Genomic DNA, 15,527 nt, shown 5'->3' with positions numbered 1-15,527 from the left:
ATCTCAGCCCGCCCACCAGCCGCACAGCGGGGGCGTGGCATGGTGGCAGTCGACGGCATTTAAACAAAAAACTTAGCTCTAATCTTCCGCATCCGATCCCGTATCATCGGTTTCATCATTATTTTTCGCTTATTTGTCAGTTTGCCCTTACAAAAAGTTAGACTAAGCTTAAATTGATTTCACATCTTGTTGCTTTTGTTTTTGTTTGTTTTGTTTCTCAGCTTGTGGTGATTTGCCAGGCAATTGAACACATTTATCTTTCGCTTAAATATACGTATGGGTAAAGTAAGTTCGCTTTCGCCTATTTTCAGCGCTTGACGTTCGACGGTGTGTTCCATTACAGAGCTGAACTTTCTCAAAACTGAGTATTGCCAAGAAGAGGAAATGTACTAGGGGGAATACGAATCTATTGCACAACTGTTGGGGATTGTTGGGGATCGTTTAAAGTTTAAACAAAGGAATATTTACAGCAAATTCCGCAGGTTTTATTTTACATTTGTCATCCGAGTGTATCACGTATCGGTTGGTGTTGGGGTGTGGATGGATGGTGGTACTCACATTTCGCTGGACTCGTTAGCTGCACTTTGGGGTGTGGGAGATGATCCCGGTCCGCGTCTTGCTGCACACACACATACACACACGCACACGCAAAAAACAAAGTTAAATAAAACATTGGATTTTGTTGTAAATACTCATTGAAAAGTGTCTGCCACTGTGGCCGACACAGTGGCAAGCGCATTTTATTTAAATTTACAGAAAAAGTGTCGGATCCAAGGATCCTATGTGAAAGCCCCTTTTTTCGGGGGAAAGATGTTAAAAAAAAGAATTTGTAAAATTTCAAATCGTTTTTATGTTTCTCTGATCAAATTGATCTCATCTGCGGTAGTTTTTCTTTTATGTCTGTCTATGCTCTCCACACACGCTCTCTTTTCTAGTTTTCCTTCTACATATATATCTCTGTACATCTTGCTAAATAATGCATCATAATTTCTGCTTAAAGTTCGCCGCGCTTCAAGATTGACTTGAATTTCGGTTTTGCGGTTCGAATTTTGCTGGTTTTCGTAAACTAAGATTTAGCTGATATTTAATATACTAACCCATATGTTTGTTGGTCTTGTTTTTGCATAGTTTTTACAAATCGTTTAATAAATTAAATAATATTATATAACAAAAAAGAAAATGTAGATTCTTGTACAATATAGTTAGGGGTAAAATATAAAAAAGGATCACCGTGTTTATGCTCGTCTTCGAGCATCAATACGTTTGATTGATTTAGTGATTGTTTGATTCCTGGACCGAAGCTGTCTCTCAGAAAAAACTGTTCTATAATAATAGATTTCCTCACAGAATCGCATGATAATGAAAGTTATTTGTATTTTCTTTTCGGGCGGCAAATGGTTTGGTTTTCTTTTTTGTTATACAGAGAAAAATCTACTAGACACACACTACTGGTACAATATCGTGGATTTTCTCCTTTCATAATTGATTTCATTTAATTGGTATTATTATTGTTAAGAGTTCTTAGTCAATATAGGCGGCGAATTATATTTTTGTATAGTTTTTTCTACCGATCTTTTTTTCTTTATCTTTTTTGTTTTTTGAGCGCGGCTAAAATTATGGATATCGGTCTGTCTATACATAGAGAATTTTTGTACTTTTTTTTTTTTAAGATTTTATGATTTTTTGTTGGTGTTTTTATGGGTCCTTTGATTGGGGATTGTATAGCAGAACGAATAAGAGCGGCACAAACATGGGGAGAACATAAAGATTTTAAAACTAATTGGTTTTTGTGTGTTTGATGATTTTGATGTTTTTTTTTTGTAATGTTTTGTTTTTTGATATATTTTTTTTTGCGGTTCTAGCGTTACCACCAAAAAATTGCATTCCCATTCCAGAGTCTGGTCTTGTTTTTTTTTGTTGGGGCTGGCAACTCTGCAATCGTTTCCTCCTTCTCTCTGATCTCAAATAATGATCCGGAACGCCATCAATCTTTTGTATGATGGTCCGCAGCATTAGTTTTTGTTTTATTTTTTTTTTGTAATTTTTTTTTTCTTTTGATTTTTTTTCACGTATTTTTTTGTCTGCCGCAAATAAATTGAAAAATAGGTGCCTCTCTAACGTGCGCCTGGCGACGCATCTCTGGCAACCTGCTCTAGCATAAGGAGGCAAGGATGTGCTACCTTTCGCTCTCCGCCTAAAACTCAATTGTTTCTTAAATGTTAGAACCAGCGGTAATTATATATATGTATATGCCAAAAGAATTATGATGCAGTTTAGCAAAATATACACACACTCTCTCAATCACATCTCTATCTTCCTCTATGCACGCACGCACACGAAACGCTCACTCAATCCACACACTGGCACACACACACACACACACAATTGCGTTCTGGCTGCAGCTCATCCTTTGGCCTCTCTTCTTCCAAGGCAGGGGGATATATGTGTGTCTGCTGCCGCTGCCTTGCATTCCAGGAAGATGGCGGCTCCATTGAATGTGTGTGCGCGATGTGCCCGCGTGCGCCTCCGTCTCCGTTCCGTGGCTCAATCCTGCTCCAGCTGTTGTCTTGCAGTGTGGGGTGCTGCTGGGTGGCTGGATACTAACATTGTTCGAATATTGGAATTATGGGTGAAGTCGGCCAGTCCTCCTCCTCCTCAGAGCTAATGCTCTCGGTTCTGCAAAAAGAGTAGCGAAAAATAGTTCAAAAATGTGTTCGTTGTGCAACAACATCTGATTGATTGGCCACAACAAAACGGGGCAATTAGTTAAATGGGGGCCCCTGTTCAAGTTCAAGTCGAAGGTCTCTCCCCCCACCCACCCACTCCATTCGTATCAGCTGATTATTTGCCAAGCCTTTCGCTCAAGTGCAATATTCACGTATACAAAAGTCGCCTCCGAATAGTGCATTGAACTCGCCAAATGTTTATGACTAACGATTCGAAAAAAAACATTTCACTAAAGTATAAGATAAGATAGAAATTAAGAGAAAGAAAAGGCAACAAAGAAAGCTGGCAAAAAAAAGAAAGAGGAACACATTCAATGACATTGAACATGCATTCTAAGTTCATTGCTAGAATTCAAGGACAGAGACATCAACAGCTGTCTATTTGAGTGTGTTATATCATTGCGAACGGAAGCAGACGCTGGTGATGAAAGCAGACGCTAAAGCCAATATACATACGCTGTATATAGTACATACACACGCATCTAAAAGGGGAAGAGATCTGCTATGTTATAACCAATACTGAGGTATTTTAGACCATTAAAAGTAGCATAAAAATGTCGACATTTGGGATGTTAATTTAAGAAATTATTTTGCATAAATTCCAAAACATTTCTAACATTTGTAACGTTCCATGATAGTTTCTAAAACTATTTGAAATTGCATTTGCTTTCATTACTACTCTTTTTTCCCTTCGGGAAGTTGATATACTCTCCTCTCCTCCCGTTTCCCGGACAGCCCAGGGGTATACGTGCGTGTGCTGCTGTTATTTCGATTCGATAAGATTGTTGCCGAAATAAAAAACAAAAAACCTACGTATACACGCGCACGCACACACCGACATAATGTAGGTCTATGAGCTAAGCAGAAGGGGGCGGGGTATGGGGCGTAGACGGCTGGTCGAACGAGCCAACAAGTCTCATGACACCGTAGGCTGTTTTGTTGTTGATATTTTGGGTGCCGTGCCTGATAATGGAATCGCTAATATTCTAGAAACTTGTTTACGCCAAAAAACGTTCATACGCTCGCTTACATATTGGGATCGTATATACACACATATAAATCCTACATGCATGTATGCGTGAGTGTGTCAAACCATCAACAACAAAAGGAAAAACACTAAAAATACAATTTCTATGGCCATGTTTTGCAGGAGAAATCAGATTGGAAGGTGGAAAGGGCTAACGGGGATGGGAAATTTTGTTATTAGAAATGAAAACTCACCTTGAACGCAGGCCATCGTCAAGGGCATTGGAAATGCCTTCCTCAATGGTGGGCAGGTCGGAGGAGAAGCGATTGATCGGGCGCAAGACGCGCAGCGTGCGACTGGACAACTTCCAGACAAGCCGTTGCTTGTAGGGCGCCTTGTTCTGACCATTGTAGTGGGACAGAATGCCCGAAACACTGCTAAAGCCGCAGGTGAACACGCGATCGGGAATCTACAAGAAAAGGGACAACAAAAAATAATTAGAAATGCGCACTCCAAAGATCTCTGAAATGCCGCGTCTAGACAAACACTCACCCTCATGTACTGCTGCAGGAAGAGAATATATTCAAAGACGTGCTTTAGTTCGGGACTGCCGCGGGTGTACGACTCCTTGATGTGGAAGTCCAGATGCAGGCAGATGAGCACCAGGGCCAAGGTTGAGGGCGTGATGACGGTGGTCTTCACGTCGCACAACAGAATCTCCAGGCGGTTCTCCAGCTCCTCCAGCTTGATCAGCTGTTGGAAGAACTTGAAGAAATCGCCGCCAATCTCCTTCGCCAGGTTGCGGAAGAGGGCATAGTAGATGCGCAGGTAGCTCACGGATGTGATTGGTGCATGTCCCATCTGGACACCCAGCTTGTTGGCAATCACGCCAGCCATGCGTTCCAGATCGCCAGCGGTACAACCACACTGTACAACAAGATCAACATTAAAGCCAGCTCTTTTTGGAGTAAGGGTTTCCAGGAACTCACCTGAGATATTGTAACCAGATCCTCGGCAGGTATGGGCTTTAAGTCCAGCTGCTTGATGGCCAAATGGAAGGAGGCCACGCTCATGCAGGCCATGTGCTTCGGCTTGACAGCCATGCGGTCCAAAAAGCGATCGACCAGGCTCATAGCCGAGAAGAGGACATCGGATGGCAGCTCATACCACATCTTCAGGCAGCGCAGCACGTACGCGGATCCGTCACGTCCTCCGGCAGTCACCTCGCGCTGGAAGAAAAAGGAGCACTGTTAAGCTTCAGGGGGCGGGGAACGGATCTCGTCGGGACCTACCCTCGACTCCTTGGGCAGCAGGAGGACTGTGTGATACTTGTCCTGCAAGACATCGTACTCCTTGAGAGTCTCGTAGAGCTCGTCGGAGGTGAGAGCGTGCAGTTGATCCTCCAGCTGCTTCTTAGATGAAATTGGTTCATTGCCGCCGACTGCTCCAGCCTCGGCCTCCAGATCCAGTTCCAATTGCTCTTGTTGCTGTTGTTGTTGTTGATCGTACTTCTGATATTCCAAGCCAGCAGCACCCGGGGTCCCGTACCGGCCCTCGTCCGCAATCCTCATCCAATCAGTTGGCATCTCTGCATTGTGGTCCATGACATTCCCCATCTTGCCCCCAACCGAAGCCAAACCGGCGGCGGTAGCATTACCGCTGCCGGCAAGAACAGCTGCAGCCGCTGCCTGGGCCGATGTCGAGGGTTGCTCATCATCGACCAGGATGGCGTTAATGCTGTTGGCGTCCATGTTGTTGCTGCTGCTGCTGCTGGTGGGGTGCAAGGCGAATCCTGACATAACCGACGACGACATCGATGTCCTCTGCTGCATCAACTGCTGCTGCTGCCGCTGCCGCTCAACCGCCTCCAACTGGCAATAGTACTCGATATCCTGCTCCTGCTGGTACTGGTATTGGTATTGGTACTGCTGCTCGTAGTGGTTGGTAGGTGGCTGCTGCTGGTGGTCTTGCTGTTGCTGTTGTTGGTATTGGTATTGCTCTTCTTGTTGTAGAGTATTCTCCAAACCACTATCAACGGCGGCGGCGTATTCGGCGGCAGCAGAGTAGCGTACAGGGACAGACATTGTGAGGGCTGGCCTAGTACCTGTGTTGGTGGTTTTAAGGTTTCGAATTGTGGTTTCAAGGAAATGGTTTTTTATATAGTTAACGTAGTAACACCACACTCTCTGAGTGACTCTCTCTGTCTCTGGCGAGCAAGAAAGAGACACAGCAAAAAAAGTGCCGTTGCAAAAGAAAACTAGGCCACACACAATATGCGTATGAGGAGGAGGAGAAGTGGAAATGAGCAGGATGTCTCGCTTTCGTTCTCGCAGTCCTCTCTCTCTCGCTTGTTTGACTTTTATTTTCAGCTTTTTCTTAAAAAAGGAACAACAATTTCAAGCTTCCCAATCTGAGGGCGATATCAGCGAATGATACTATCTCTCTCGCTCGAAAGAAAGCTCACTCTCAATCTACAGCTCGAATTTGTTGGTGTATATTGTACACAACAAAGGAAACACCTGGCGCTTCTCTCTTTCGTTCTCTGAGAGAGCAGTATGGAAACTGACGCGCTACCGAAAATAAAACTAACTGTTTGCTACTTGTAATGCACACACTGGTCGCAGGGCTCAGGATTCCGTTGAGAAACGGATATGCGTTGCACTCTTCTGGCTATACGGTTAAGATATAGCAGCTCTGTGACCTTAATGCAATTCTTTCAACAATTTGCAAACAGAGAACAAACAAAAACACCCTCAACAATGGCTGGACAACAACTTTTTTTTTTAGTAGGCAGTGTACCAAAGGACAATTTAACGATAGCAACGATTAAATGGATTATTGTTGTATCAGTCGGATTTTGTCTGGCGTACGCTGATCTCTTTCAGTTGTTGTTGTATGTATCTCTCTCTTGAGAGAGAAATATCTATAGCGAAAAACTGAATGTAGGGGCAAAAGCGCTTGAAATTACGGTTTATTATGTGTTCGCTCAATGCTTGTCACGATAATAAAACACTTGCGCTTGGGCCAACACTGTTTTTCAACACTGTTACTGTTACTGTTACAGTTACAGTTATTTGTACATATGTATTTTGCAAAGCTCGGTTTAGAGAGCTTCTTCTTATTTATTTTTTAGCTTGACGCTTTTACGATTTCTTTTTTTTTGGCTATATTCAAAATAAACTTACTCGCTGCAAAAGGTTTTTGTTTGTTTGCACAATTAAAAAAAGTAAAATATTATTACAGTGTTTCAAAAATAAAATGGCATGATTAATGAAATGGGGGTTTAGCATGCATGCACAGTGCAATGCACTTCTCTGACTGATTCTGTTTTTGTTGTTGTTGTTATTTTGTTGTGTTATTTTCGTGTTCAATACGTTTCAACGAACTCTGTCGACGGACTGGTGGGGGAAATCAACCGAAAACCTGCAAATTTTTACACCTGTGTGCATCGAACACAGTGGTACGAGAGCCATTTGTATCGTCCATAAACCTGCTGATGATGATGATGATGACATTGGAATACATTTTATTTTGAGTGACCGATCGACCTCAACAGCGACACATTTTCATTCTAGTCGCGCCCGACACAAGGCTGTGGGCGGACGGGACGGGTGGCCTCAAGGCAAACCACGTAAATAGATCGAGATATATGTACATACATAAAAATGTACAAGTATCTTGCAGGCAAATTATTTCAAGTCTTACGACAGATCAAACATGAAATCTACATATAGCTAATAAATACTCAAAAAGCAAACTTAAGCTCCTACTAAGTGCTGGAATATCACTTCACACTTCCGCCAGACGGGGCGGCGTTCTTTCCCAAAAACTTGCGATTAAAAGTCGAACAACAAATGAAAACCTAAACAAAAAGCACTTGAACAAACTACACTGGTAAAAAGCTTCCCCCAGACGCCATTTTGTTCTAGATTGAACCGAAAGAAGAATGAGACGAGGAGAAGCGGGAAAAATTAGTTTGTTTGCTGCTCATCTTCTTCCGAATGCTTTCTCCTCTTTGAAGCAAAACAAAAACTTCAAATCGTGTAAACAATTGGATGATAAATGACATAAACTAACCAAACAAAACCGAAATACCCACAGCCACTCGAATATGAAATCGCAACCGAGTGAAGCTGTTGGCATACAACAACAAAACTACACAGCCCAATGCCTGAACAATTGCCTCCAGATGTTTCGAATAGGATAGGGCCAAGAGAGTGATGATAAATACGATGGAAGTACAGCCGCCCAGCAGATCGCATAGATATTTATAGATTCGATGGGATTTTAGACTCTGCGAGGCGTTGAGGAAATAATCCCAACAATGGCAGGGTCCGTCCGTGGCGCCAAAGGTTTTTCAGACAGTAGCAACCTCAATTTGAATACGAAAATAACCACAAAACATAGCAATTTAAAGCATTTAACCTGCTTCATGGCTAACCAGATAAGCAAGGCTGCTTATTAACAAAACAAACAGCTGTTAAAGGCAACGTAACTACTCGTACGCCAAGTGCATATATCTGCGACGAGTAAGACGAATAAAATATTCAGAAATAAGTAAACCACCACGAATTTTCGATGACTTTGGGTTTCAGTTATAATGGGGTCACACTGAAACCAAAAGACCGCGCCCTGAATCATCTTTTCCAAGTGACATTCGGTGGCCGATCCACAAAAATGAATCAGATGCGGGCTTCAATGACGCATCGGAAGAGTCGTCTGAAAGGCACCAAGGAAAATGTCTGCATTGAATCACACACATCAGATTCAAAAAATACTTCCGTTTGGGTTTGTTGTTTACCAATCAGTTCTATTTTTAAGCTCAAAAGCACAGACAGTATCAAAACAACAGCAGACAATGGTTAAAGCCAAGTTAGCTGGCAATTCAAGGTCGGCCGCCCACCAAAAACTAGTTTCGGGGGGGAAACACAAACACACACACATCAATTGAAAACATCACAAAGCTTCTGTTTCTTCAGTGCATGACTGGCATTAAGCGATCGCAGCTTAAAGCACTCAACAAAAGCTTCCCTCTGTGCCCCCCTACCCCTCTCGAAAAAAACGACCAGTGATAACGGTAACAATCGCTTGTAGGGTTAAAGTTCAACTGTTATGTTTCTGGCTCTGTTCCACCACAAGATAGAGAGAGTGAGAGGCAGCTAGCTAGCCATAATAATAGCACACAGAAATCACCCCACCATAATATCCCCCCCTCGCGCACCCATCATACAGGTACCATTCCTTCAAAATATGCCATGTACAAAAGTTATCGCTCTTTTGATCTTAGCCAAGGTTTTCTGCTCGACTGCAGTTCCAACAAAAACCAAAATATTTAAAAACTTTTTTTTTTGTCAGTTTCCCAACTGAAATTTTTTTCCTAGTTTCTGTTTTGTTTTTTTTTTTTGTCGTTTTCCTTTGCTGACGCAAAGCACGTACGCACACAGATACAACGACTCTAGATGTCTCTATCTGTGAATGTGTGTGTGTATGAGCTATGGCCATATATAATATTTTTGTGGCAATGTAAAAAAAAACACAAGACAACTTAAAAAAATTTCACTTTTTGACTACTTCTTTAACGACGGAAGGCAGCCGACATGGGGCGTGGCCGTTACCTCTGCCAGACAGGTGTGAAATAGTTTCGGCGGTAAGTAAAAATTCCATAAAGCTGCCGCCGCCTGCAATTGAAAGCATTGCGTTTCGAAAACGAAAGTGAGATTGTTTATCTCTCAGGCAAAGACGCAACTCACTAAATATTTTTCATATTTCCCCCCCAAAAACAGATAATCACCACAGAGCGGGGATGGCAATTGTTTTGAAGTATTACGTTTTAGTTTTTCGTTTCGCTCTTTACCACCTTGCTTTCGGAGAGGAGAGCGAGCCTTTCGAGCGAGCAACAAACCGTTTATTCATTTATCATCGTCATCGAATGAGTTTTCGAATTCGATGAAGGTCAGGCAGGTGACAGGCGGGAGAGAGTGAAAGAGATATATCGATCGCAAGAGGGAGAAAAATAGAGATGCAAAGAAAGACTGGAAAATGACTGGAGTCACGTAGTCAAAGAATGGGAAAATCCACCTTCCACGCAAATGGAATTATCAACCCCTGGAGGGGGGGAAAAAAAAGGTGAAAAGAAACTTTTGACTTTGGTTTGGGATATAATTAACAGAAGGAAATTGTTCAGTCAGCTTATAACAGGGTTGGTTTCAGCAACCCCCCGAAAAGCATCAAGTTCCACCCCGCTGACAGGCGTCGGGTGAACATTTATGTAAATAAAAACTGCCGCCACCAGACACCCAGGGAAACAAAGACTCAACAGGGGAAGGAGGGGCAAAGACGGGAGCCTGTGCGCAGGCGCAACGCCAAAGGCAGCAGCTGCTACACTCCTCTGGCATGTGCTGGAATAGATACGAATACGAAGAAGAGGAAATTTATGTTCATTTTCCGGCAAACAAAAGAAAATATCTCTTTTTTTTTTTGTCCACTCCCTCGGCTTCCTCTGCCCGCTCCTATAGTAAACAAAAAAGATAACCTTAAACCGAAATAACAATAGTGAAGCATCCAACCGATCAGCGGGCATTGTCCTCAATCTCTATCCCTCTTGCTCCCCAGATAGTGAGCCTCATGCCATCCCTCTCACTCTCTTGTTCCACAGAGTGTTGGTAGTGTAAAGGCATTTTCAAAACTGTCCCGCCATCGGCGATCGACCTTTGGGCGGGCAGAGCATAGCGACGAGCGCGTCTGTTTCTTTCCAGTTTTGCCAGTTCTATTCCATTTCTGCTAGTTCCGACATGCACGGTACTATCGGTCGAGTGTCTCGACTGTCTGTCAATGGAACCTATTGAATACAATTTGCATTGCCTATTATCTATTATTGCCGGTGTACCCTCAGACACATAGTTCAGAAACTACTTCAAAAGCGGACTGTTCATTATCATCGGAAATGCAATTTTCCGTCGAGGCAAAGTCTCGACTTTTGGGCGATCGCTGAGCGTGTCCAATGGAATGATAAGCATGGGCTAATCGTACAAGACTACTTTGGACTTTGGGTCCCCCCCAAAAATTTAGCAGAAGCAAACATTTCCAGTAGAGGGAATTACTTTAAAGGTTCCCTTGTGGTACTGTGATTCACTGAGGGACAAAGGAAGTCCACATTTCTGTACCAGGGATTTTCTACATGGCGTGTTGAGGCTTACGTCACTGTAATTGCCTGCTGGCATTGGAATTTAACTGCACTTTAATTATACTCATAGTCTTGTCCTAGACGGACAATTATAGTTTGATCATAGGTAAATAAATGCCCTGAACCGACAGTTATAGATAGATAAGAGACACCCACATCCAAAGTTCCCTGGCGGAACATGCCATTTATGTAGATGTCGGTGATACTGATAACAGATAAAAATGCAATCCCCATTTGGCAATGTCTCATGATGACTTATACTCCGTGGAACAACGGGCTTATCATCAGTCGGACAAGAGAGGGCAGGGACAGGACAGGACAGGCCAGGCCAACATTTCGTAACATTCCATGACGTAAACGCAAGCTCGATAAAGCAATTCGATCTTATCTGCCTTTATTTTCAGTTCCACAAAAACCCATAGAAATGCCACAGAGAGGCAGACAGCAGCAGCTGCAGGGTGCAACAGCGCCGGCAGCAGCTGCCTCTTTCTCGCTCTCAGCGGTTCAGGGATATTGGAATTTTTCGTCACCTTTTCAAATTACGGAAAAGGGGTGGGCCCTACAAAAAGTCGATGGCTTGGCACGGGCTGGTGTTTGGGGGATTACCGGGAAGAAGGGTTGATTGGTTCAGTTGAGAGCTTTTTCTGGTAACCATTTGATATGCTTATAGCCAACTCTTTTGGGTTCGATTTGTCAGCTGGTGCCCAGCCAAAAACTGGCAATTCAGGCATTAAATTTCACTTTTGGCCGACGCATTGTCGCGTCAAATGTCCGTTTTGCATGAGAAATTTGACTTGTTCGCAAAGCCAAGAAAACAGGTAAACAGACGGATGGGACGGCGCCTTCCTGGTCCTAAACCGCAAGTGAAATCTTAATAGATGACGGTTTAGGGGCAGACGTCAGATGGATTACGGTTAATTTAAGGGCGGACATTGGCTGTTCTGCCTTCCACTCTTCCCATCCGTTCCATTTCAAACGAAGCTGAGACAGAAGCAAATACGAAAAGGTAGATTTTTAACCAGTGGGAAGGGGAATAGAAGAAAAACAACGGTACAGCAGTAACAGCACCCACGCCACACGAACACTCACGCACTTTCTGTATTTGTGTGTGTGTATGGTTGGAGGCCCCCCTCATTTTTCGAGCGTTTTTAGAGGCTATAGAAACTATCAACAAATTAAGCAATTTTGTGTGCTTGCAGAGCGCTCTTTTTGGTTTCTACGGCTGCGCAACAAATTGAAATCAACAAATATGACCCAGAAAACAGAAAAACATCGCTGAAGGTGAAATCAAGCAGAGGAAGAGAGCCTGCAAAAACAAGAAACTCAGACAACAGGCAATACATGTTAATTGTTTTCGAAAAGAAACAACTTGTTTTCAAAATTATCCAAAAGTTATTGAAACCAAACAGCAGCAAGGAGAGCTTTATAAAGTATTTCTTTATATTTTGGCTGACGCAATTTCAAGCCCGCACACACCATACCAAGCTTTTGCTTATGTGTGCGAGTGAAAATGTATGCATCTGCATTGGTATGGGGTATGTATGAGGCAAAAATCCAAATGGGAACACAACACACACTCAAAGGCCTTTGTTTTCAGTCGTCTGTGTTGGGAGAGGAACGTTGGCGATGGAACACTCCAATGATTGTGGAGAGAGAGAAAGAGTGTATAAAACAAATGGGAAGATGAAAATGTAGAATAAAGAGGGGGAGAAAAGAGGAGCAAACAATTGACGTAAAATGAAAAGAATAAATAAATACATTTTCGTATGCAAATATAGAGGATAGGCATCATCTTCACAGTTCTCGCACGGGCAAGTACAACTGTACTTGGGAGTGCGTCTAAATGTATTAGTTTGATTAAAACAAGTTGCCAAACAAAGACCGCCCTCCTCCAATGGCTGTACAGCTTGCATAAAAAGCATAGCCCCACTCACATACACACGCACACACTCCAGCCCCTGAGCCCACCCTCTTCTCTAAACAACAACCTATGAATAGCAAGCAGAGAGACCTCAAAACTGACTCTCTCGCACTCACACACAATGACAGCCAAACAGCTGTGAAACGGAATGAGAGTGGAACAAACACGTAAATTATTTCTTCATATGTACGCGTAAAAGTACTCGTATGTATGTTAAATTCTGTATGTATGCCTGAATTTTATATTATTTTATTTCTTTTGGCAAACAAAACATCATCCGAGACTGAAAAACAGTTTGCCAAACCAGATTGATAGATAAAGTGTGTGGAAGACCTTGATTTTCTTTTGCAATAAGACTTAAAATAAAATTATTTGAATTATTTGTTGCTTACATTTTTACAGCCATTTTGTTGTTTTCTGTTGCGCAGGAATGTTGAGATGAATTATTTTATTTGCAAATGGTTTTTATTGCACTTTGAAAATATTTATGTGAAGAAGTTGTAGCCTGGCAGCTTGACTGATTGATTTGTTCTTGTTAAAAAAGTTTCGCTATAAAACTCGTTTTTTCGGCCATTTACGCTAGGTTTAATTAATTTGTACTGCAATTTCTATCACAATTGAAAGTGTTTCTTGTTTTCTGTAGTTGTTCTGGGGCTTAGGCCAACATTTTCTCCTTCTTTTGATTGTTTTTCGGATCGATTTTTCCCACACACCAGATAAAAAGTGGTTGGGATTTTTCTCACATCAGCTGCTCTTCATATTTCCGCAGGTTGGGTTGCATATGTGTCTGAAGGCTCTTTTAGCTACGCTTTGCAAATTTGCAAGAAAACATACGTTGCTTTTGCAATGAACTGGCTTTCAGCTGCATAAAATTATACAAAAATTTCTATTTCTATGCAAACACACACATAAAAATGACACACACTACGCGGACAGCTCCCTAAACGGTACTTTTCTTTGTTGTTTCTGGTTTCGGAATGCCAAATAGCTTCGAGAAAGAGTGTGACCGCGCTTTTGTCGATTAACCCACTTGGCCCCCTTGAAATGAAACAAAGTGGAACGAAACGGTGTTTGGGCCGCGATTCTAGTGATTGTTGTTGCTAGTGATTCGTACTCATGTTGCTGGCAAACCGGTTACTATATGTCGAGTGTGGACGTTTGTTTACCCTACTTAAAGTTGAAAAGTCCAATAACGATTTATTATGAAATTATCTGATTCATGCAAGGAAATGGCATTGACAATATATTCATTTTTTGGGTTTTTGGGTTACCAAATGAAGTATTCCAGAGTACTTCAAATTCAAATTTTGACAATTCTGCGCCCATGTTGCTGGAAATCTACAGTCTCCTCTCAACTGTAAAATCAGTATTATCAGTGGGTATTAGGACAACGAGGTAGCGCTCATAAACATCTCCATACAAATTGCATGTTGCTGAATGCTACGTAGCGCCACCTCGTTGTCCTCATACTCGTCGCACATCTGGCATCTTAAATACCAAATGGGAATTCCGACCACTTTTTAGTATTATAAGACAAGGCGCCAAATTCAAATACCTTTTTAAAACAAAAAAGATTTTGTCAAATATTCTTTAATCTTTCAAGGTTTTCCTTAAGAGGAAATGGAAACTTCCTATGCACATATTTCACAATCAATGGTAATGCGCAAATATTCGGCAATATATACTATTTATGTACATACATATGCATGTGTAAGCGCAAAGATTAGAGGTTCGGTTCTAAGACGTTGTTGATAAGATATCGAAGAATGGGATAGCAGTTTTTTCGTCGGAAATGCATTTGCCGTGGCCGGCCTTCGAAAGGGAAACTTGGTACTGTTACCAAGCGCATTTTCAAGGGGGTGTGGGGGGGTATGGGGACCGAGATGCGAGCTATTTCAGGGCCCCAACACACACAGTCACGCTCTTCTAGAAATTTGTGTGGCACGAACAACAACCTGTACACACACACTTGAACACATAACTTGTATGGAAAATACACATGTATTGAAGATATGAATGAATCGGACGAAAGGCCGTGCGTTGCTAGGAGAATATTTCGATGACGCAAAACGCCAAATATGGCCTCAGGTGCACATCTTTAATTCACCGGTTTTCGAGTTTAAACCTTAAATTTTACTCAATTTCGTCATCATTCATGCACACACACACACACTCATAGAACGATTTCCTATTGGAGTGGGAAAAAAAAACGCGTGGCGTACGTGCGACTTTCCAATTGATTTTCTAGCCAAAAGAGTCGTTTTTCCGTATTGATAACACTTTGAATTGATGATGGGTGGTTAGTGAAACTGTTTTATATCCACTTACCCGGATGCCTCTGTTTTAATCAGTATTTGCGCTTCTTTTTTTCACCGGGCCGAAAATTAAATCTTAAAAGGTTAAATTCAGTATGACCGGATTTATGAGCGGGCCTATCGATCACCGTCCGACCGCCAGAAATATACCGAAATATACGGTCTCATTCGCCGAATATACCGCAAATATACTGACTAATTCAAGTTTTATTGTACATATTCCCCGATTTTGATATTCCGTCGAATATTACTAGCTATATAGAACATTTAGCCATGCCCACATAATTTTATACGATTGATGAATCAATTCTATACTTGATTGGCAGGTTTTTAGTCCTTGCTTTTATTGTATTTTAACTAAAACAGTGTTTAAAAAAAATAGTTCAACAAAAAAAACAGTCGCAATGTTGCTAGT

At 42.1% G+C, this 15,527-nt stretch overlaps 1 protein-coding gene and 1 long non-coding RNA gene across 3 annotated transcripts; one reads left to right on the top strand and one right to left on the bottom strand.

The window, feature by feature from the left end:
* Positions 1-677: 677 nt before the first annotated feature.
* On the bottom strand, positions 678-15,226 carry LOC108155605 (cyclin G). 2 transcript variants are annotated; one of them, XM_017286528.2, is made up of 6 exons: positions 15,126-15,226; positions 4,986-5,797; positions 4,683-4,922; positions 4,246-4,620; positions 3,948-4,162; positions 678-2,676 (listed from the first exon to the last, which is right to left on the bottom strand). In XM_017286528.2, exons 2-6 carry the CDS (start codon positions 5,775-5,777, stop codon positions 2,601-2,603), a joined length of 1,698 nt encoding a protein of 565 aa, XP_017142017.1. In that variant the 5' UTR covers positions 5,778-5,797; positions 15,126-15,226; the 3' UTR covers positions 678-2,600. The 2 variants fall into 2 exon arrangements, with proteins under 2 accessions (XP_017142017.1, XP_017142018.1); XM_017286529.2 differs by lacking the exon at positions 15,126-15,226 and adding an exon at positions 13,190-13,782.
* On the top strand, positions 3,664-4,129 carry LOC117186880. The gene is made up of 2 exons (XR_004471748.1): positions 3,664-3,804; positions 3,877-4,129. It is a non-coding gene; the product is annotated as an uncharacterized LOC117186880 (long non-coding RNA).
* Positions 15,227-15,527: the final 301 nt, after the last annotated feature.

Source organism: Drosophila miranda, chromosome 2, assembly GCF_003369915.1.
Source record: "Drosophila miranda strain MSH22 chromosome 2, D.miranda_PacBio2.1, whole genome shotgun sequence".
NCBI lineage: Eukaryota > Metazoa > Arthropoda > Insecta > Diptera > Drosophilidae > Drosophila > Drosophila miranda.
This window is presented reverse-complemented; position numbering and strand designations above follow the sequence as displayed.

Coding starts and splice junctions, on each gene's coding strand:
- LOC108155605 (XM_017286528.2), bottom strand. CDS start 5,777: ATGTCTGTCCCTGTACGCTACTCTGCTGCCGCCGAATACGCCGCCGCC. Junction 4,621..4,682: donor ATCTGGTTACAATATCTCAG/GTGAGTTCCTGG, acceptor CTTGTTGTACAG/TGTGGTTGTACCGCTGGCGA. Junction 4,163..4,245: donor TCCTGCAGCAGTACATGAGG/GTGAGTGTTTGT, acceptor CTTTTCTTGTAG/ATTCCCGATCGCGTGTTCAC.